At 41.6% G+C, this 23,592-nt stretch overlaps 2 protein-coding genes across 8 annotated transcripts in view; one reads left to right on the top strand and one right to left on the bottom strand.

Moving 5' to 3' along the window:
• The window catches only part of LOC310679042 (uncharacterized protein), a 35,268-nt gene that overhangs the window by 3,468 nt on the left and 8,208 nt on the right, over positions 1 to 23,592 (top strand). Inside the window, exons 1-4 of one of the 5 annotated variants that reach the window (XR_014512087.1) lie at positions 12,393 to 12,466; positions 14,435 to 14,555; positions 15,352 to 15,435; positions 15,476 to 15,612. Coding sequence is in view for 1 of the 5 variants with exons in the window: in XM_083443767.1 (XP_083299893.1) it covers positions 12,416 to 12,466; positions 14,435 to 14,555; positions 18,953 to 18,996 (216 nt within the window). In the remaining 4 variants the exon portion in view is untranslated. Of the gene's footprint in view, positions 1 to 12,392; positions 12,467 to 14,434; positions 14,556 to 15,161; positions 15,613 to 18,952; positions 19,396 to 23,592 lie in introns of those variants that run through there. The other 4 variants (XR_014512088.1, XM_083443767.1, XR_014512089.1 and 1 more) reach the window with 4 other exon arrangements.
• The window catches only part of PRKG1 (protein kinase cGMP-dependent 1), a 653,626-nt gene continuing 635,944 nt past the window's right edge, over positions 5,911 to 23,592 (bottom strand). For all 3 annotated transcript variants that reach the window (XM_083443672.1, XM_083443673.1, XM_083443674.1), the window contains 6 exons: positions 23,350 to 23,491; positions 21,764 to 21,927; positions 19,173 to 19,295; positions 18,581 to 18,643; positions 17,747 to 17,813; positions 5,911 to 12,579 (listed from right to left, as the gene is read on the bottom strand). In XM_083443672.1, coding sequence (XP_083299798.1) covers positions 12,481 to 12,579; positions 17,747 to 17,813; positions 18,581 to 18,643; positions 19,173 to 19,295; positions 21,764 to 21,927; positions 23,350 to 23,491 — 658 coding nt within the window. In that variant the 3' untranslated portion in view covers positions 5,911 to 12,480. The remainder of the gene's footprint in view (positions 12,580 to 17,746; positions 17,814 to 18,580; positions 18,644 to 19,172; positions 19,296 to 21,763; positions 21,928 to 23,349; positions 23,492 to 23,592) is intronic.

Here is a 23,592-nt window from a genome sequence, read left to right as displayed (position 1 = left end):
TCAATACTGTAGCCATAGAATCATAGAATTGTAGAGTTGGGTTTCCAAGGGTCCTCTAGTCTAACCCCCTGCAATGAAGAAATCTTTTGCCCAAGGTGGAGCTCGAACCCAGAACTCTGAGATGAAGAGCCTCATGCTCTTTCCCTTTTCTTGTGCTATGTGGCAGCTGGTGTTCAGAGGAGAGGTACCCTGCTCTTGAGCCGAGAGGCATCTTTAAGATAATATCTTGGTTTCCTGTTAATTATGCTGCTTTGAATGTATACTTTATATTGGACTATCATGAAAAACTTTGCTAAAAGTCTTAACGTGCAAGAAAACACTCCCCCCACCAGTGATACCGATGTAGAATGGAATGTCGCTTTTTTCCTCTGAGGGATGTTGGGAGGGTATGTCTTCTGAGTTTGGGTCCCGGGGTGTAATGTTTCACTGGCATTGGTATTATCATTTATTAGATCCATACTCTTCACCTCTCTCTGAAAGAGCCCAGAGCTACAAGCATATCCATCTTAATACAATTAAAATTTCTAAAGGACAGTGTAAAGCAATCTTTTAAAAAACAATTTGAAACTGCTAAAAGTAATCGTGTCCTCTCAATTGCAGGGTTTCTAGGGTCAGAACTTTCAGCCAGCAGAAGCCTGGGTAAACAGGAATGTTTTGTAAATTTCTTGTAAAAGTTAATATTATTTTTACTAATATTTAGGGCATTTATAGTCCACCCAAGGAGCCCAGGGCAGCAATAATATACATAATATACAATAATATACAAACATATACAAGTTAAAAACAAAAAGGAAAGTAAAAACAATTGCAATTGAAAACATCTAAAAGCATGTACCTTTGCTAAACCACCATTCCCAGGATGCTTTAGGGGAGAGACATGGCAATTAAAGTTGTATAAACCTGATGCATTTGTAACATAAATGTGCTTAGAATCCCATATAGAAGAAAATGGATTGTCTCAGGCTTTGACTCGCTTCCTTGTAAGTATCCTGTCTTTAGACATTCCCTTACTTGTAGTTGCTCCTATGCTCATCAGAGAATGTCAGAAGACTTTAATCCATGAGGATGTATCAGATGTCATGGTTAGTAACTATGTAGGCAATGTAGATCCCAAGGGACTGACCTTAATTGCAACCGTCATGTCTGAAGAATGAGCAACCAAAACATCTAGGAGGGCTCAAAATCCTTATTAAAAAGAAAGGCTTTAACTGCCCTCCTAAACTCAAGCAATGAAGGAGCCATATGGACCTCTCAGGGAAGAGAGTTCAAGTACTGTCACCTTATGAATACCTGAGAGATAGTGAGAAGATATCAGTTCTTACCCAGGGTGATGCAGGAAGGTGGTCCTTCAAGTAAACCTGGGACTAATCTACACTGGTCAATTACAACGCTAAAAACTCGTTATAAAAAATGTGACACCAGAAGGCAATCCATCATCAATGGGAAATTGTATTGAGTGGTTTCTTTGTGCGTTTTTTCAGATCAGTGTAGATCCAGCCCTGGTCACAAGCCTGGTCACTTTGAGGCATAACACGGAATGTCTGCTGTGGTGGCTTGGTATAATGGCTGCAACATGTGAAAGAGCCAATGGGTTTTATCACCCACCATGCCCCAAACAATTAAATTCAAATAGGACAAGTGGGCTTGATTTATAACCATTTCTTTTTGGAGAGACAATCCAGTATTTCCATTTCCTTTTATTGTGTTGGATAAAGCTCAGCTGTAACGCCATAAATGGGTAACAATACCACGCAAATAGGTTTGAATAAATTCAGATTAATTTTTTACTTCTACTGGCAATTTGAGTACTCCTAAGCATAATAGAGCAGTACTGTTACTTCCCTTGATCTGGACGCTATACTTCTGTGGATGCAGCCTAGAATAGCATTAACTTTTTTTGCTGCTACATCAATCACATTGTTGACTCATGTTAAGCTTGTGGTCCACTAAGACCCCTAAACCTACTAGTATGGTTTTATTTTATTTTGAGTATGAATGAATAAAAATAATTTCCTCCCTTTAATCTGTGCATAAAGGAAGCGGAATTACATTATAGGACCTTTCCTATACTGTCAAGATCTCCCATCAATTTCAGTCCTAATTCAGGTATTCCAAATTGCAGGTCTTAATTTAATGGGACCACAGGCAGGACTTCAAATTGATGGAGGTCGAAGGCAGTTACATTTTATTTGGTCATTCTACTTTCTAATGAGGAATAGGTGCTATGACACCCCCCTTGAACACCAGTACCCTGAAACTAACACACCTTATAAGGACAGCAGGGGATGCTTATAAATCAGTTACTAAAGCCCCATCCTGGTTTTGTGTCTCTTGAAAATGCTGCCAAGCTGTGAAAATTCTTCTGATAAAATGAAAAGTGACAGAGCAACTGGGATTTAATACCAAAAACACCGGTCAAAATTGGGTTATATGATTCCTCAAGTCTATGGAAACCATGCTTTTTAATCCTGTGCTGACGTTAGATCACTTTATGATGAGATGATGTAGTGCATGGCAATGCAGTCTTCTGTAAGGAGCTAATCCATATAGAATTCAACACTATTTGAACGTTGCACGGGTGACTGAAAACCAGTGTTGCTCCCAGGCTCAAGTGGTGGTGTGATGTGGTTCCTTGGCGTCCACAGAGTTTATTTTTAGGAAAAGCAAAGAAAACCTACCATACATATGTTTTGAGGAAAAAGCATTTATTCGGAGTCACTGAAATTTGTTATTTAGGGAAGCATGCAGTAAATAGGTTTGCTTGCAGCCTCATCCAATGCATGAGGTAGTTCCCATGGAGCTCAGTTGGTCTTACTGCTTGGTAAGTGTGTATAGGATTGCAGGCATTCTGTACAGAGTTCGGCATGTTGCCTAAACCCAGGAAATCAATAGATTTTCACACTGTTCTTCTATGTGCCAATTACAGAATTCCTGATGAGTTGCATAAGATAGCTTTACCAGATTATATGTCCCCTCCTGACATTGTGAAAGGATGCAGTTGCTGCCTAATCTATAAGAAGAGAATGGTGTATCGCAGCGGCACTGAGACAAATGCATTCATCGCTAGGGGGGGTTCCATCAGGTCTTAATTTCCCCTGCACTGAGCCATGTTGCTTAATTCATTCCGATTCCTTTGAACAGTTTCTCAATATTCCCAGAGAGCACAGGCAATTCATTTTACTGATTTCCTTCACTGAGGATAGATAAAAATATCATTAAACTTATCATCAGCATGAAAATGGTTTTGAAGGCAGAAAGAGGCAAGCAATAAAAAAATCCCCCTCAAGATTGCACCAGTACCCACTTCATCAAAGCAGTACAGATTATAAATGTTAATTTCCCTTAAAAGCTGGGTGTTTATTTCATAAAATACAATCCTTTAATTACAGCTGTGTAATAACTGACCACCCACAGGCAGCATTGTTGTGGGTAGGATATTGTCAGGCCTTGCAAGGAATTTAGGTAAGGCCAGTAAGTGTGTGGAGATAGAAAACCTTTTCAATATTGCAAACTGCAACACTCTTTGTCATGTAAGGGATTTGCTTTTTTTGGAAGACAAAGGAAATGGGTATTCTCACCGTTTCTAGAATGGTTTGAGATTGGAGCACACCAATATAAGTGCAGGTAGCATGCTGATATTTCTTTTTAACCTGTCCTTAAAATGCTCTGACTTTTTTGGTGGACTGCCCTTTTCCACCCCACCCATCACTTTAAAGTTTTATATTATCCTGTTGGTGCTGCATTCTGTTTATTAATCGCTTATATAACTATGACTGATATAAAAGGGACTGCCTATTTCTGTATAAATGTACCCTCGGGTTAAGAGCAGCCTCTGAGGCTCTGCTCCAGGTCCCAACACTATCTGAAGTAAGTTGGGATGTGGGATCTTTTCTGATGTGGAACTCTGTTCCCTGAACCAACTTATCAATTGGCACCATCTTTATTTTCCTTTCAGCACCAGACAATTCTTCTAATGTTAGTTTTTTATAAAAATGTTTGTTAATTTAATCTATTGACTAGTGTGGCTGTCATGGTTTTACATTTTTAAAGTATTTAAAAATACTTTAAAATATTTACTTAAAAGACCCTGGTTTTTCTATATTTTACTCAAGACTATATAAACAACTGTCCAACAGTTGTGTAGTATTCATAACACTAATGCTTCTTTATAGATTTCATGTCTACTTAATTTTTATTTTATTAATAAAGTAAATCAAAGATAAAGAGCAAAAAGAAGTTACAGCAGGTTGAAAGCAGCATAAAGTCGGACATTATAAATGAATTTTTTGATCCAAAATATTGTAAAACATATCCATTCCCCATAAACCTCTTAGGCTGGCTTGCACGTATTCTTTGGTAATAAGTAATGTCTTTGAGATAACCAAGCAGAAATCATTTAAGTTCCAGAGGTAAATATCAGAGATATTAGCCTGAACGGATTTCTGGAATATTTCTATTTGAGAACAGTTCCAAAATAGGTGTATGTAATCTGCTTTATTGATTAAACAGAGCCAATTAATTATTAAATAAGACAGTAGTAGAGAGGCAGCAACAGAAGTTAACAGACCCTCCAAGTGTCCCTATTTTCCAGGGATTCCAGTCCTGGATTTACAGAAACTGTCTTGGTTTCTGATCTGAACCCAGAATATCCCATTTTTCCTTAGGACGTCCCTATTTTCATCAGAGAAATGTTGGAGAGGAAAAAGTTATGCAACTCACAAGCCAATGAGATAAGTAACTATACAACCTTTAGAAGACTTCCAAAGGCAGCCCTGTATAGGGAAGTCTTTAAATGTTTAAATATTTATTTATTTATTTATTTATTTATTTATTTATTTATTTATTTATTAAACAGGACATCCATATTTTCGTTGGAGAAATGTTGGAGGGTATGAGTTAAGTGGGAATTAAGTCAGGGTGTGTGCAGAGAGGCATGGGCTATATCATTAGGCTCCCTAAAAAAAGGTAAAGGTACCCCTGCCCGTACGGGCCAGTCTTGACAGACTCTAGGGTTGTGCGCTCATTTCACTCTATAGGCTGGGAGCCAGCGCTGTACACAGACACTTCCGGGTCACATGGCCAGCGTGACAAGCTGCATCTGGCGAGCCAGAGCAGCACACGGAACACCGTTTACCTTCTCGCTCGTAAGCGGTCCCTATTTATCTATTTGCACTTAAGGGTGCTTTCGAACTGCTAGGTTGGCAGGCGCTGGGACCGAACGACGGGAGCGAACCCCGCCGCAGGGATTCGAACCGCCGACCATGCGATCGGCAAGTCCTAGGCGCTGAGGTTTTACCCACAGCGCCACCCACGTCCGACCTTTTTTTTTTTTACAAATATTTTAGGGTAGGCTCCCTACCGCCTTGCAAAAGCCGTTGCCTGTCAATAGGTTTTACATGGTTTCATACCCACACAGGGCTGTGGGTGTGTGAATTTGTGTGTGTATTAATTTCAGGCGTAACTTCTTTACCCTGAAATGAGGAGTAAGGGATATGATTCCACAAAGTTGTGAAAGTACTGAGCGCAGGACAATACTGTATGCCATGGGTAGGCAAACTAAGGCCCAGGGGCCGGATCTGGCCCAATCGCCTTCTAAATGCGGCCCACGGACTGTCTGGAAATCAACGTGTTTTTACATGAGTAGAATGTGTCCTTTTATTTAAAATGCATCTCTGGGTTATTTGTGGGGCATAGGAAGTCATTCATTTCCCCCCCAAAATATAGTCCGACCCCCCCACTAGGTCTGAGGGACAGTGGACCAGCCCCCCGCTAAAAAAGTTTGTTGACCTGTGCTGTATGCTGTCTTTCCTTCAGCTAGTATTCAGTGTTGAAATAATTGACAGCTTAACAACTGTTTAAAATGCAATTCGAAACACATCAGAAGGTAGAAATATGAACAAGGCAAAAATATTCAAAAGTAATTTTTTTTATTTCAACTCTATAAAGTATACAACAGGCACTCGGCAATTACAGCTGCAGGGAAAATACAGAGCAAAACAAAAGCAGTTAAGTTTATGATAAAAAGTTTTTGTTTTCGTTTTAGTCTACATCAAAAGAGTGCAACTGGTCAAAGACCATTTGATGAAAGTGTATTCTTGGACAAACAAAACTAAATCCTCCTCTTTCATGTAGAATCCTCAGTAAGAAGAAAACCAAAGGAAAAATAGCCATTAAGATTATAAAGGAAGCCACCAGTGTAAAAACAGCATACATTGGAATAAGTACGGTAGTAGGCAACGCTGAATCAATTTCCCTTTGCTATTAAAGCCTGAAACATCAATGTCTCAGTGCTGTGGTCTGTTTATGGAGTGGACTGTTCACAGAGGAAGAGGACAAATAACACACTTTCAGTGTTTAGCTTTCTAGGTGTACTACTGAGAGTTTGTCTCAGAAACATTTGCATATACAAGGAAACTCATAGAAAGCACTGGTCCTGTTTTGTTCAGTGGTGCAACAAGATTCACTCCTTCTGCAGTCATTGGTTTCACAATGGAAAGAATATGTTTTCTTTGTTTGGTGTAAATTTGACAGTCAGTTTACTAATCATTGGTCTGATCGGAATATTTTTGCAATGGAGCCTATTATAAAATGTGATATGTTAGAACTTTTACTGCACTACAGTTTTAAAATTTGCACAGCTTAGCAAAACAGGAATACCTGTATACAGACTGATAGTATGTCATATATTAATTTGACCTGCACATACATTTATACATTTCACAGAAATGACGCTGTATCTCATTAACAGATACACAGCTCTGGTACATTTATAACAGAAATAAGAGAACAACTTCATCATTTCTGTAATTCATCAATATTATATAATAAAGGCTTATAAACTGTTAGCCGAAAGAACTGTAAAACGCAGCAAGCTAAGAAAGGACAACATTTTGAGGTGTGTTTGTCTTTGTCATGCAGCATAACACCAAATTTGTATTTTTTTTAAATAGGATGCCATGAATTTTAAGGCACTTGCAACAATGCCAAATAACTAGATGATGATCTAAAAACTATGGGACAGATGGACAACGGTACAGTTGACATAAGTTTCAGTAATACTGACAATTATGACATTAATTCAAGTCTACTTTGATCTAAAAACATTACCTTACAAATAAGAAAATGAAAGAATAATGCAATGAAGTTCTAAATAAAAAGCTATATGTGTACCACAAAATATCAACACGAAAAAAATATCTATTTACATAAATATTTGCTTGTGGTCCTATTATTAAATAAGAATTTTCTGTGAATGATGCAGCACTGTAATAATAAGCTAAAGCTTACCTGTACCTTTAGAACCCAGTTCTAGCAAATGTGTCTCCATTATGACAGCAAATTTCTTTTTTATGCAGATACACCATCATTTCATATGTTAAAGGGAAGCAGAGATCCCAAGCACATTTATAGGGAGTAAACTCTACCAAAATGAATGGACCTTACTCATGAGCAAATTGATCTGAGGACTGCAGCCATAAGTAATAAGTAGTCTGCATACAAAATTTCCAAGTAGAACTGCTGGCAAGCTTTCATTCCCAGCCATGTGATTTGGACTTGGGTCATTGGGTGATATTCAGTCAACTTGGGAGTTGACCCATTGAAATTAATGGTCATGACCAACTTAGCTTCACTGATTTCTACTCTGAATAGGATGTAGTTGACTTATTTCCACCTCCCACCGCCCTCACCCTCAAATTGTGTGGTTTTTCCACTCTGGCCTGCAGCTACTAATGATATGTGTTAGAGCTAGGGACTTCTGTAATAGTATGGCCCTGCTTCATGTCCTAGCCAGGCACAGAAAACTCACCATGGGATGGATTCCATTCTTCTGTGGGATCTGCATGGAAAGAGTAGCATGTGCACCAGTTGTAAGTTGCAGTACACTGGAATGTGAATGTGTGTGTATATGCTTTTGTATATATATGTGTGAATAAAATGTATTACTTATAAATGCAGGATTTATTAATACACACACGCTAGCTTAAGATATTTAAAATACATTTGGTGAAGAAGATGCCAGTGAGTCATATGAAAAAAAAAATCTGTATTAAGTGCACACCGCACCAATTATATACTATTGAATGCGGCTCAAGGACAAACGGAAGGAATCTAGCCTAATCATTCATACCAAGCTCCCTTTGAAACTTTCCTTGCATAATTATTACTAAATTTGTGTGTGACTACTCTTCAGCTGAATGCTTTTAGTTTAACACATTGTCATTTGAGCTATTTAGAGTGGGAATAACATGTTCTCGTGTTTATAACCAGGAAAAGTCAATTAATCAAAAAGAACAAGTTTTGCATTTAAGTTCACTCAGCGTAGGAGTATGAATTAAGCTGGAGTTCTGGGAGTGCTTTTTAGAAGTGAGTCCACCTGCAATGTAGAAACAAGGTGACTTTTGACCAAGATGACTAGTCATGTTCTAGCCCTATCGTATAAAATGTCAGGAAATGCTTCGGATAGTGTTCAAATGCTTAAGTTGAGAATTGCATATGTGTTGGATGGTGTATAAAAGTAATTGGCAGATGTAGCAAATGCTGTGCTGTACTGGTTTAATGAGCAGCAGAAATGATAAATGATGATTTAAAGCTTTTTGCTGTCTTTTATTGGTTTATACTTTAAAAAGGAGGAGGCTGACTATTAGTTTTAGAAGCCTGAGTGACATGAAATTATGTTCTTCCAGAAAACTGTTGATATATTTACTTATTGGAGAATGATGTATATCTGTTTAGAAAACCTCTGTTCAAGTTGTTGATAGCTACATGAATGTGAAGAACTGTTGGATTAAATTGTAGGATAGCTCTGAAGTGGCATATTTGATTTCATGCACTTGCAAGCAAAGAGAACCCTGTTTAATGATTTTGACAAAGGGTAAAATCAAGGTAAATATGGTTAATTTTACAAAGAAAAAGCCTGGCCCCCAATTTTTTTACTCATTTAAAAAATCTGTCCAGATTTGGACAGAAAAGATCATGGGTAGGCAAACTAAGGCCCGGGGCCCAGATCTGGCCCAATCACCTTCTAAATCCAGCCCGTGGAGAGTCTGGGAATCAGTGTGTTTTTACATGAGTAGAATGTGTCCTTTCATTTAAAATGCATCTCTGGGTTATTTGTTGGGCATAGGATTTTGTTCTCCCCCCCCCCCCCAAAAAAAAAAAATACAGTCCGGCCCCCGACAAGGTCTGAGGGACAGTGGACTGGCCCTCTGCTGAAAAAGTTTGCTAACCCCTGGAAAGATTATGGGTCCATCCAACACTATCTGGGATTATTGCCACAATGGTTAACTAGCTTTTGCATGCTGGAAAGTCTGTGATTACAGCTACCATATGCAGATTCTGTAATAATTCCTGGTATACAATAATGTACCTCCTGTAGACTGATTTTATAGGATTAAATAGAGTAGCACTTTATTTTTGTTTTTACTTCACTTCCTTCTGCTTTACTTACCCATATTTTAATTGCAATATTTTAATATATTTTTATGTCTCGTTTGATAAATTGTAGTAAGCAAACAAATAGCATGCCCCTTCAGCTTCAGCACAATCCAGTACAGTACTTAGGAAATGGTGATATCTCTATCTAGCTGCACCTCACTAGCCAAAAAGGCTTCATAGTCCTTGCTGATGCTGGGTTTGGCCAGAACAACTCTAAGCAGCTCATAAGAAGCTGTGTGAGGAAGAGTGTTCAAATGCATCAGTGTAGGGGAAGACTTGTCATGTTATAGTGGTGTAAGTTTTGGAAGCTCTGAAGTAGACTGCAAATGGTGCTGCTGTGTTTGCTTTGTGGTTGGATCCTAGTGTTCCCACAAATATTCCTATGTACTGGAAGAAGAGTGCGCTTTCTTAAGATCCAGCGGTTATGTTGTTCCTGACCACTAATGCTCATGGTTGTTTCATCACAATCAGGTGGATGCCACAACAAATAGTGGGAAGGCATTCCTGCCCCTAAAAAGGGCTTAAATATCTTGGTTATTTCCACCAGTAATGAGGTGGAAATAGGATTACAAGTTTGCTGTAATGTATACCAGTGTCAAACAGGAATGACTCCTGAAAGAGTTATGCTAATGTCAAATGTGCAAGTATATAAGGAAGGCCATGGTATCTCTTTTTCACTCCTTAACCCCACATGCTCTCTTCTAATGTATAAGACCAGGAGCCTGGCAGCCTTGGGAAACTGAAACGATTGATTGAGCAGCTGCTAATTTTTAAGAAATGAAGATTTTGAGTGCTATTTTGCAGTTTATATTGAGTTTGTAAAAAAACTGCATTGTATCTAAACATTGCAAACTGAAAGCACAATTCTGCTTTGTTTCCTAAATCGTATAATTCTTAAAAAATTGCAGGGGCATACATTTAACAGACAGTGCTGTTGCAAGTTATAACTAACGGCTTTGAATGCATATAACCGAGGGAGGGTTTGAAAATTTACATTAAACAAATTGGGTTGGATCTACACTGAGGCCGCTATCCTATGCATTCTTTTCTTTGCATGAAAACAGTGGGATTTACTTCTGAGTAAAGCATGCACTGGATCATCCTGTGAGTTAGTTGAACTTAAGTCCCATCTGGAATCAATGAATAAGTCAAGATTTTATAGTAAGTTAAATAAGTTAGTTTTGCCTGAACTTAAGCCCTTTTAATCCCAAAGGAAGTGAAATATTGGAAAGGGCAAATCAAGGAGGAGGGAGGTGTAAGTACAAGAAAGATGGAAGCTAGGAGAAACACGGATTAAAAAAAAGAGAGAGGGTTAAGTTAACTCATAAAGAGCAAAACTGGAGATGAAAATTGCTTTTTTGGATTCAGGTTATTGTGAGAGTGCAGTGGTGTTACTTTGACGGAAATGAACAAGGGGATAGATGTGTTTATCTTCAGTGGCATTTCATATTATGTGATGGCATCTTAAAAGTGGGTTGTAGGGGTTGTTTTTTATTGAACTAATAAAAACTCTGTTGTATACGTAAGGCTGCATTAGCAGTGAGATTACTTCATCTAAAGGTGCATGTATATTGGAAGTACATGTTTCCTGGTAGATGTCTTCACCGAGATTGCTATCATTATTCTACGTTTTTATAATCTATTACTGTCAAAAGAGTGACACATATATGTTAGAAGGCTCAAGCCTAGTAAGTATGATTCGCCCAAACTGGAACATTTTAAACTCTCATTAATTTCCGTATGCACTCAACTCTCCCTTTGAAATGAATGGGATTTTGAAGTGGCCCATTTCAGCTGCACACATTTCAGCTCCATGCTTTTTAGACTGATTGATATAACTTGTGGTTGTATTACGTTTCATGAGGAGAGCTGAATTATTTTATGTTTGCAATAAATAATCAAAATACAGCTAGAAAACAGTGGGACTAAGGATGGCAATGCTATATGAAGGAGCAGCAAAAACGTGTGTGTGTGACTATTATTTTGAGATTTTAGTTGACAATCACATTCCTTGCTACATATTTTCCTGAAAAATGATTGTGGATGTTTGGTTATTTCATGGATTAAAAAATGTACATAGCACCTATATAGTATGCAGTGAGTCTTGCATTTTCCCTCCTTGGGCTCTAAAAGGTAAATGTTATTTTAAGTTCAGTGTAAATTCCTATTGGACCAGTTGGCTGCTATCATTTCCTTTCTAGGACCTTTTGATAAGCACATTTGTCTTTGTTTATAATATAGTTATTATATATATATATAATATGTAAAATGAGTAGTTTTATGAATAATCTTCTACATGCTCTTATGTAGCTGTACCAACAAAATTAAATGTTAGATATACCATGTTCTCAGATACGTGTGAGAACCGACCGACCCATACTTGCTTTAACAGTTCAATAAAAACTGTAGCAGTTGTGCTTTTGTTATCAGTTTGGGAGGGGAAAAGCACATCAGAAATTAAATATGGAAAAGGGTAACATTCATTCTTGTCATGAATACTGCTCGAAAAGAAAGACAACCTATATAGCACTGCTTTGACATGAACTCCAAGACCAATAGCTTTGTGGTCCTCATTGGTTTAATACGTTGGCCCGCTTTAAGAGGCCCAACACACTCCTTTTGCTTTTTTGGGAGTACCCCAGATCCCACACTGTAGATTCTACAGTACTTAACATTTCAGAACAGAATTAGCAATACAATGATATTGCAGCTAGAATTATGTGCATCTTATTCTATCAACTTTCAAATTACGACTGGAGCGAGTTCATTACAGTGATAGAAAACACATTTAATTACTGGTGAAAAAGGCTTTGCTTCAGGACCACCATGTCAACTGCTATGTTAAGTTCAAACAGAAAACATGTGAAGAGCACTATTGTCATCTAAGCAAGAAGTCCTAATGCCACTGTAGAGTTACTGTAGCAGCATCAATCAAGGCATCATGGTGACCCCGAGCACTAATCCTTCCCAATTCCTTCAGGTCTGCTGGCAGCCATGTCTCAGGAAGCTGTCTTCAGCAAGGCAGAAGCAGGTAAGAGAAATACATTAAAAGTCTATGTCCCATCCTGAGTTGTCATCAGGTGGTGGTTCATCGTTGTCCTCAGGGAAGCTATCAAAATTGCTTGTATCTGTTGGAGATGCAACCTGTCCAGTGGGGAGAAAAACAGACTTTGTACTGTTGATGATGATGATTTATGCCCAAGCTGTTTGGAATCATTAGACAGTTTTCCAATTTCAAAACTATAGCTTCATGCTTGCCAGTGAGAATTCCAAAGAACAGCTTTGGAAAGCACAATAATTCAGATGCTAGAGTTTCCATTTATAGTACTGCCATGAGATGTTTTGTTTGTTTAAATTTTCTGAACAAGCATGTCATGGGTTTTGCATTTCTGGTTATATAGTTTGCGATGTGCCTAATGTAAATGTTTTTTTACTGGCTGTTGATGGTCACTTGGATGAGAAATTTATCTGCAGCAATGGGATCTGTGATGAATGCTTGGAACAGAGGCATGGGGGGGCTGGGGCCATGGGCACAGTTTTTTTGGGGGCACATTTCTTATGATGCCCTGCCAGCCCATGGGCCTGACAGTGCGTCATGAGCTGTTGTGTCCTTTTCACGGTGCCCCCATAGCTGGAGGGTGCCATGAGAAGGACACAAGAGTTCACAGTGCCTGCAAGCCTAGCACTATTTTGCACCCTGCCTTGTTGTGTCCTTCTCAGCTGCTCTCAAACTGGAGGGTGGCTTGAGAAGAATGCAACAGGCATGCACCTTGCCTGACTTGCACCACTTTTGTAAGTCTTGCAAAGCAGTGCTGGGTTTTGCAGAGGTGACATGAGTGAGCCCCTTGAAGCAGGACAGGGCTTCCCACTGTGCACAGCACAGCCCTGTTTAGCTCCATTGGGCGCCCACAATGAATGCTCTGTCACTGTCTTGGAATATTTTGCATGAGAAACAGCAGTTCAGGAGCATTCAGCAGTTTGGAAAAGGCATAAAATGACATGAGAGAAATGTGCAGAGTGGGTCAGGGTACAAAGGGAGACTTTGTAAAACCTTCTAAGCCATGAACCTTACTGGGTGACCTTGGGCCACTCACCATCACTCAGCCTAACCTACCTGACAGGTTTGTTCTGAGAATAAAGTGGAGAGGGGGAGAACCATGGCCACCACCTTGAGGTCCTTGGAGGAAAGGTGGGGCACAAATGTAGCAATAATCATCATACAAATTCTAGAAGGTACAGATAAAAATAGTACATGCTTTGTTTAACTAAATCTTGAAAAGAATTGATTTGTTTATTGAATTATATACAAATGGCTATTGCAGTAGAAAAACAAGAACCAGGACAATGGCCAGAATAAACACAATGCTAGTAGAACAGGCGTAATTAGAAACGGTTGGGCCCAAATAGCAATGGTTAAGCATAGGGCACCACAGATACAAAAATATATGTTTGTATTATAAACATGAAAGCCAGTGATACAGTGGGCTAGTTTGCATGACACAGTAAGCCAGACTATGACTCCATGAATGCTGCAGCCAAGGTTTGTTCTTGATTACAGCTCAAAATTAGTGAGGAGCCTGCTAAACCACAAATCCCAGTTTGGACAACTTGGGAAGCCAAGCCTTGACTTAGCTCCTCTCCAGGAGACCACACATTTGTGTGTTAAAAACTAGTTATAAAGCTTACAAATTCATAAAGCTAGCTATGCATCCTTTATATTTCCCATTATTCCTTTTTCTATAGGGTCAAGGGTGGGGGAAAGCCCTGGACCACAGCAGAAGTTTGTGGTGAAGGAAATGTTATTTTATCCATATAAGTATATTTTGAAAAGAAACAACAGGTGACAGTGTTAAATTTGGAAACATGGAGAGAAGGAAAGAGAGTTTTGAGTTGGCTGAAGGCAAAGCATCTTGGGGTGATGGAGGAGCTCTCTCTCTCTCTAGGGATCCATACAGCATAATTTTCTAGGTTTCAAGACTGCCTGTTTGTCTCCACTTAGGTTCTGCTTGGATATTTGGAAATAAAGCAAATAGTACAAAGACACCTTAAGTCTCCAGTGCTCGCTCATCCAAAGGAAACTAAACTCGGAAGCGCTGCCCCTGGAACTTCTGACTGCTTGGGTAAGTGGGGAGAAGGTAACAGTCGGTACCTAAAGATAGAGGGGAACCCACTATTTTCAGAAAACTAAGCTTCATGACTCCTAAATAAATTTCAAGGTTTTGTACATTTAAAAGTGATAAATTCATTCATAATTTGCCGCTTTAATTTATAATTTACTATTTGTTTTAGGGATTTTCAAAATTGATGGATTGTTTTTCAGTATATCACATGAGTTGCAGATGGGGGAAGCTTCAGTTTTCACAGTGAATTCTTAAAACCAGAAAAGTGAAATTTTACATAGTTCACTGTATGAATCAAAATCAAAAATTCACTTTCATTCAAACATTGGAAAAACACAATTTGGTTAAGTCATGAAGCTCATGCTTTCAGGATATACATTGCTTAGCTATATAATATGGGGAAAGGGTTGCTGAGGATCTGAGAATATTTGTTATCTAAATTAAAATATATAAAATTAGATTGTGTCCGAAGAAAAACCCTAAAACAACCAGAGCTTTCACCATTCCTCCTTTTGGAAAGGTCTGTGGGCTTAAAAGGTGAATGTTTGCAAGTATATAGTGACTACAGAGAGCTTTCTCCCATTGCTTCATTCCCTGCTGCTACAGTACTGAAACCTGGAGGTACATCCATGAAGTTTGGAGCTCTGGTACAGAAACAGCTGTGCTTCTGTTCAGTCACTTATAAACTACTGTGTTTGGAGGAATCTTTTGTATGACTGATGGAAGGGAAGTGATTACAACAAAGAAGAGGTACCAAAAAGCAAACTATTTTGCACTACTGTACTTTTTTTGGCAGGGGAGGAATGTGCCATCAGCTTTGACTTTGCTTAGTCCCTGATTTATCATTTGGACTAGCATGGAGTTAGTACAGCAGTTGCAGGTGGTAGATATATGCCTGACAGCAAAAGCACAGCCTTTAGCACTGGTATAGAATCTCAGGAACTTAGCAAGGAAATAAAGGGCATGTTGGAGAGACAGGAGGAAGGAGTAAAGGCGAAGCACAAGAGACCTAAAGCAAACTGGCTAGGAAAAAAGAACAAGCAGCTTTACTACAATAAAAAGAAAACAAAATGTCTCTGGAAATACATCTCAGTCCAGGACTCCATCTTTACATATGGGCACAAACTCTGATGCATCAATGTCAGGGAAAACTCTGCACTCTTAATGCATGCCCCGGACAACACTGTTGGTGAGAAACATGCTTACCGTATTTTTTGCCCTATAGGACACACTTTTCCCCCCTCCAAAAATGAAGGGGAAATGTGTGTGCGTCCTATGGGGCGAATGCAGGCTTTCGCTGAAGCCTGGAGAGCGAGAGGGGTCGGTGCGCACCGACCCCTCTCGCTCTCCAGGCTTCAGGAGAGCCGCAGCGCCAGCCCCACAAGGTCGGGGGACAGCAGGGAGGCAGAACACCGCCATCCCGCTGTCTCCCTATGTGGTTTGGAGGCTGACGGCGGGGAGATGCGTGCTTCTCCCCACCGCCACCCCCACAAGCTCCGGGGACAGCTGGGAGGTGCAGCGCGTCTTCCCCCTGTCCCCGGACCTGGTCTGAAGGCGGGCGGTAGGGAGAAGAGCACTTCTCCCCGCAAGCTCCGGGGACAATGAGGAGGCGCAGCGCGTCTTCCGCCTGTCCCCGGACCTGGTCTGAAGGCCGGCGGCGGGCCTTCTCCCCGCTGCCTGCCCCACAAGCTCCGGGGACAGTGGGGAGGCGCAGCGCGTCTTCCCCCTGTCCCCGGACCTGGTCTGAAGGCGGGCGGTGGGGGGAAGAGCACTTCTCCCCGCTGCCTGCCCCACAAGCTCCGGGGACAGTGGGGAGGCGCAGCGCGTCTTCCCCCGGACCTGGTCTGAAGGCGGGCGGTAGGGAGAAGAGCGCTTCTCCCCGCTGCCTGCCCCGCAAGCTCCGGGGACAATGAGGAGGCGCAGCGCGTCTTCCGCCTGTCCCCGGACCTGGTCTGAAGGCCGGCGGCGGGCCTTCTCCCCGCTGCCTGCCCCACAAGCTCCGGGGACAGTGGGGAGGCGCAGCGCGTCTTCCCCCGGACCTGGTCTGAAGGCGGGCGGTAGGGAGAAGAGCGCTTCTCCCCGCTGCCTGCCCCGCAAGCTCCGGGGACAGTGGGGAGGCGCAGCTCGTCTTCCCCCTGTCCCTGGACCTGACCTGAAGGCGGGCGGTAGGGAGAAGAGCACTTCTCCCCGCAAGCTCCGGGGACAGGGGGGAGGCGCAGCGCGTCTTCCCCCTGTCCCCGGACCTGGTCTGAAGGCGGGCGGTAGGGAGAAGAGCGCTTCTCCCCGCTGCCTGCCCCGCAAGCTCCGGGGACAGTGGGGAGGCGCAGCGCGTCTTCCCCCTGTCCCCGGACCTGACCTGAAGGCGGGCGTCGGGCCTTCTCCTCGCTGCCTGCCCCGCAAGCTCCGGGGACAGTGGGGAGCCGCAGCTCGTCTTCCCTCTGTCCCCGGACCTGACCTGAAGGCCGGCGGCGGGGAGAAGACCACTTCTCCCCGCCCCACAAGCTCCGGGGACAATGAGGAGGCGCAGCGCGTCTTCCCCCTGTCCCCGGACCTGGTCTGAAGGCGGGCGGTGGGGGGAAGAGCACTTCTCCCCGCAAGCTCCGGGGACGGTGGGGAGGCGCAGCTCGTCTTCCCCCTGTCCCCGGACCTGACCTGAAGGCCGGCGGCGGGCCTTCTCCCCGCTGCCTGCCCCGCAAGCTCCGGGGACAGTGGGGAGGCGCAGCGCGTCTTCCCCCTGTCCCCGGACCTGGTCTGAAGGCGGGCGGCGGGGGGAAGAGCACTTTTCCCCGCTGCCTGCCCCACAAGCTCCGGGGACAGTGGGGAGGCGCAGCGCGTCTTCCCCCTGTCCCCGGACCTGGTCTGAGGGTGGGCGGTAGGGAGAAGAGCACTTCTCCCCGCTGCCTGCCCCACAAGCTCCGGGGACAGTGGGGAGGCGCAGCGCCACAAGCGCCTGGGGGGGGGGAATTAATTTTTTTTTCTTTATTTCCCCCCAAAAAAACATGGTGCGTCCTATGGGCCGGTGCGTCCTATTGGGCGAAAAATACGGTATATAGATCAGCTCTAGCTGGAGGCCCACAGGGCTTTCAACCAAAGCTGGCTGCTGTTGTAGCAGAGTGTCTCAAATTTTTTTCTTCATTCTCTGTTCCAATCTAGCACGTATGAACGAATAACAGAATAAATGGTATACTCACACTTGGTATTATAGGAGGTGTCAATGTACCTTTTCTTAAACCTTCCCAGTTAAAGCCTTCAAACCACCTAAAAACAGGGAAATGATAATATAAGGTAAGGAGCAGGATTTGCAGCCCCTTTAAGTCTCCTGAGGGTTGGGGGAACTGTCTACAACTGTATGGGGTATAGAGGCATAGAGGGTGGCAGTTGGTAGGGGGAGTGGTGAAAACGAAGTGCCTCATTATGCACCACCCACAACCACTTATGCTAGTGAAAAGTCACACTGCATATAGGAACAAGAATGGCATTTCTCTATACATGGTAAATGTCAAACAAAATGGGACTTATATATATACAGAAAGCATGATGTTTGGCACCTCAATATGATATGTTGAGTGGGAACTATTCCTGCATTGGTATTTTTTTAAAAAATTATAAATTATGTTCTTTAAAGATATTGTCAATTAAAAACCACCAAAAACCAATGTTCCATGCATTTGTTTCAATGGAAATTGCTCACAGAGCCAATGGCACCCAGTTTTAGGAGCTATAAAGTCCATTGAATTCCCATCAGTGGGAATAGGGACTGCACAAAGAAATATTGGTTGTACCCCAAAAGCCTAGAGGTGGTTTAAATTCAAAACAGATGCCTCATAATAAGCAATGAACTTGTTTCAAGCTTCAGACTAAAAGAAAGCCTAAACACTGCGTATATATTTCTCCTGTTGCCCTTGCTTCTGTCAGAATTTTCTCCCTCTGTTTAGTACTGAGACAGGACTGTTGCTTCTTATACCATCTGGAAAATGTCCTGTGAACTGATGGTAATAACTTTTCAGCATCTGAAACATACGTACTTGTGCTTTTGAATATCCTTGACACCGTTTTTTAAGTTCCCTAGTCTTTCTGATGGGTTGTCCCTGTAAGAAAAAGAAAACATAACACCCCAGCACACAACAGAGTAGAATGAAAAAGCTGGGAGGTAATTCCATTCTCTGCTATCCTTTATTTATTTAAACATTCTCTATCCCACTGTTGTTCTCAATAGCATGCAAGGGAGCTAACAATCAAAACAGTGGACTGTCTACTCCAAGTATGACTCTAAGGCTGTAATCTCAACCATGTCTATTTTACACCCAGGCCTTTGGCACCTGAGATATGTTTTCAAGACCCACCCTATTATTGTGAATGTAGTATGCTTTATAACTGCCTTTAATTTGGAACATTAGGTTGTTGCAATCCACCCTGGGACCTGCTGATGAAGGGCAGGTAAAAGAAACTGATAACAACACCATCATCTATTCAGAAGTACATCAGGACCAACCTGAATACCGAAACATGCACAAAAATTCTATAGAATACAACCAGCATCAAAATAGCAAGAACTTGTGGTGCTAATTCACATTCCCTTCTTGACAAAACTACTAATGCAATCTACAAAGTGTTTACCTGCATAGTTTTTTAGTAAGGTTAGCAGCATTTTTGGCAATCTTCTTTGGAAATTCAATCATGTCAATCCCCCTTAGTATGATGTTATAAGTTTTCATGGGGTCTGGGCCTGAGAATGGTGGACTAAAGAAAAGAAGAGAAAAACCCAAAGTTAAAAAATCTGTTTTAATATGTCGTCAAATGTTGTAAGATAAGGCAATAAAAATGTGTTAAACTCCTGAAAGAGCTTTCATTATATAGCAGTTACATTCAAGCTGATTTTAGTGCTGTTACTAGGTGCTGTACCATCTACAGGAGCTTTCCCCATTGTGGTGCCCTGCCTGCAGTTGTTTTAGACTACTACTCAATGGCTGGGGTTTATGGAAGGTGTAGTCCAAAACATCTGGAGGGCATCAGGTTGGGAAAGAATGATGTGTAGGCCCTTAAAACCAGCAATACCCATGTTACCAGCAGCAAATACATATTAAGTTCTGCAACTTTAAACACAGGGAAACACACATTTTAATGCAACATGCCTATTTATTTAAACTATGACAGAATGCAGAATTTTTGTGTTTCTTTGGTGTAAGGTAATACAGCTCTTGTCATCATTCCTTCTGAGTTGTAAATCTATAAAGTGATGAACCTGTTTCTATATACCTGGCAAATAATTGTGCCTTTTTACAAGAGCAGGTACTACAATAATGTTGTATTCATATAATTTTGCATGCTATATATATGGGATGAGATTTCACTTGAAAATCTTGCATTTTTGCAACGTGAGAATACTTTTCCAGTTCTACATGGATTTAATAAACCAATATAGGCATCATGTTGGGGAAATCTGAGAATTATGGTCTGAAGAAGTGCATCATTCTAGGAACAGTCAAAGGTACTTTAAAATCCATATATTTGACCCTGATTTTATCACACAACAATTCTGAAAACTCTCCTGTAGAGGAGAGGTAGAAAAGGGGTTGGTTCAGAATTCCTATGTGCTTAAAGTTCATGGATACAAAAAGGAAAGGATAGGGTGCCTTAATGACTCCCCAACTAAGTGAAATATTGTCTTACACAGTAATGTTTCCTTTAACTTTTACATTCCACTAGCACAATAGTTTAGCTGAATAATAGTCTTTGGTGTTCTTAAAAAAAATGTCATTAACCATGGCCAAAACATATTTTGGAGGACAATATTTTTCCAGCATGCTTTGTGAATTGTAGCTTGCTAATGCTAAAATAATGAGGACCTAGACCATAGCATCATGAAATTGTTTTGTCCTGCGTGAGTTAAAACAGAATAACTTTTTGTGACTATTCTGTTATTTCTAGACAACAAAGGATTATTTGTCTGGTTACCAAATTACCATATTTTTCACCCCATAGGACGCACTTTTCCCCCTCTAAAAATGAAGGGGAAATGTGTGTGCATCCTATGGGGCGAATGCAGGCATTCGCTGAAGCCTGGAGAGTGAGAAGGGTCAGTGCGCACCGACCCCTCTCGCTCTCCAGACTTCGCACAGATCTCCGCAAGCCGTGGGAGCCTGCGCTGGGCTCCCGCGGCTTGCAGAGAGTTGCCTGCATGCTGAAGGCTGGGCGCGCTGAGCTCAGTGCGCCCAGACTTTGCGTGGCTCTCCGCAAGGCGCGGGAGCCCTGCACTGGACAACCGCGGCTTGCGGAGAGCTGCCTGTTCTGGGGTCGGGGGAAGCTCGGGCCTCCCCCGCCCCAGCCCCGCGCCTGGGGGAGGGGGGGAATAAATTTTTTTTCCCTTTATTTCCCCACCAAAAAACTAGGTGCGCCTTATGGGACGGTGCGTCCTATAGGGCGAAAAATACGGTACATAGTATTCTGAAGTTCCAATATCTGGAAATTACAGAAGGTGTGCTATTGTTATTAGAAATGGTTTCAGTACCACATCTTAGCATTCAAAGTGCTTTACAGGAATCCATTGTCCTTTTGAAGCTGGCATCCCGAAACTCGGCCCTCCATATGTTTTGGGACTACAACTTCCATCATCACTAGCTAACAGGACCAGTGGTCTGGGATGATGGGAGTTGTAGTCCCAAAATAGCTGGAGGGCCGAGTTTGTGGATGCCTGCTTTAAAGGCTAAGATGTTTATTGGGCCAGATGTTGTTGGGCTCCAACTCCCACAATCCCTGACCATGCTTCTGGAAGGCCACAGGTTAGCCACCCACTGTTAAATCATTCCTGGCAGATGCTTATGCTGCCTCTCTTAGAAGTGTAAAAACAGACCTGTTTTACACATGTTTGCTGTACAAAAAACAACAACAAACGGCTGCCAGAAGAACAAGGAATGGAAACCAAAAGATTTAAATTTGTAACTCTGCACCTCAGTTGTCCAACCTTTCCCCTTCTGCTGTCTGTTCCATACCTTTTATTTGCTAGAATGCTGATTGTGAACCAGGGCAAAATAATAATGAGCAGCCTCAACAATAAGTTTTTAGACCTTTTTTTTGGGGGGGGGGGAGTGCATAATCATTGCATATGCAAGCTCTGAATCTCTAGTGCTCCTAATCAAAGTGACAAAGGCAGAAATATTCTCTAATTTGCTGATCTATTTTTATCAGTAGCTCCAGTTCAATGCCCATACCTGCCAGTCAAGAGTTCATACATTAAGATTCCCAGTGACCAGTAGTCTGCTGAAATGTCGTGACCTTTGTTCAGGATGATCTCTGGGGCTACATATTCTGGAGTTCCACAAAAAGTCCATGTTTTCTTTCCAAATCCTATTTTTTTTGCAAAGCCAAAATCAACCTGTGAAAGAAAGTTCACACACCCATCAAGAAAGAAAAAAATAAAGAGCAATTATGCAGACACAAAGGCTTGAGGAGATGCTCATGCTTTGCTTAGAATAAACCAGTTCAGAAAGAAATCTTTCATGGGAATATACTCAGAGTGAGAATGTTGATTGCCATATAGGGCTGTCACAGAAAGTAGAAGTACAGGAAGCTATGTAGGAACATCTTTCAGACTTAAGATTTGTACAAAAACAAAATAAAAGAGTTCATAACACTTGTTTAAGACTTCAAGTTTTACAGATGGTCAATAATTTGATCTGTCCATCCATCAGCCATCATAACTGGCTATTTTATGTAGGAGCTAACCATATGCAGGCAACTCCCATTTTGCTCGCATTCAAAAAGTGTGCAACCATGCACGCATGGGCCATTTCCGAATCAGGAAGAGGGTGCACACTCCACCAACACACGCAATGACCCAAAATGTAACCCCCACGCAAAGCAGGGGTTGCCTGTAAATAAATAACGTAGAGCAGTGTTAAAAAGGTTCAGCTGTCCCTAGTTTCAAAATGATTCTATTGGGGTTAAGTTACAAAGAGAGTAGATTTTGTCTCAACATTAGAATAAGCTTCTTAATGGCACTAATGGCCTAGATGGGTAGTGAGCTCTCTCTCACTGGAGGTCTTCAAGCAGAGGCTGAGCAACCATCTGTTAGGAACGCTTTAGTTCTGGATTTCTTGCATCAAGCAGGGGTTGGATTAAATGGGCAATGAGCCCTCTCCTCCAGCTCTGTGATGCTGTGTGGTTTGTACTTGAACACTTGATGGTTTATAGCATAAAAGGAAAGGCACTCCCATCAGCCTTAACGATTGTCCCATCTGCAGCCATGATTATCTCTTTCAAGAACAGCATGTAATAAGTCAGGCATGTCTGAGGCCTAATTATTTTTTTATCGATAATAGTGTAGCACAGCACACAAAAACTAGGGGATTGAAATAACGGACTATTCGCAGAAATAACAAAGGTATGGTTTGAAAAAGAGCAGTTATAGATTCAATGTTTCTTTGGATGAAATGTTGGGGAAGATGTCAAGCTCTTTATCTAGTAGTGGAATCATGTAAGAACAATAAATTTCCAAGCATAATGCCACAAAGGCTATTTAAAACCAACTGTGAACTTCAACTTCTGCTCGTCTAAGATTCGGAAACAGTGAGATTAATTTGTTTTCATTAGTGCTTTTTACAAACTGATTTGTCCTGGCAGTACAGAGCTGAGTACTGCTGTTCAGCCAGAAGCACTATTTTATGGCTGTTATAAACCCATTGGAGAAGGCATTTTATTATAATGGCGAAGGAGACAGGCCCTTAACTACAATGCAGTGAGCATCTCAATGTAATATTTTATTGCTATTTGGAAGAAAAACATCATGAGTACTCACCAGTTTGGCATAACCTCGGTGATCTAAAATGAGGTTTTCTGGCTTGAGGTCCCTATAAATGATTCCTTTGGAATGCAGATAGGCAAAAGCTTCTACCACACATGCAGTATAAAATCTGGTTGTAGAATCTTCAAATGAACCTCTGCAACCAGGGATACGGGGTGTGGGAAGTGAGAGGAGAAAGACTGAGAGATCAACAGTGCTTTACATTTATGCTGCACATGAACCTATTTGTATTTAAAA

The sequence above is a fragment of the Podarcis tiliguerta genome (genome assembly GCF_965153285.1).
Source record: "Podarcis tiliguerta genome assembly, chromosome: 5".
Classification (NCBI taxonomy): domain Eukaryota; kingdom Metazoa; phylum Chordata; class Lepidosauria; order Squamata; family Lacertidae; genus Podarcis; species Podarcis tiliguerta.
Note: the sequence above shows the minus strand (reverse complement) of the source record. Positions and strands in the feature narration are given on the sequence as shown.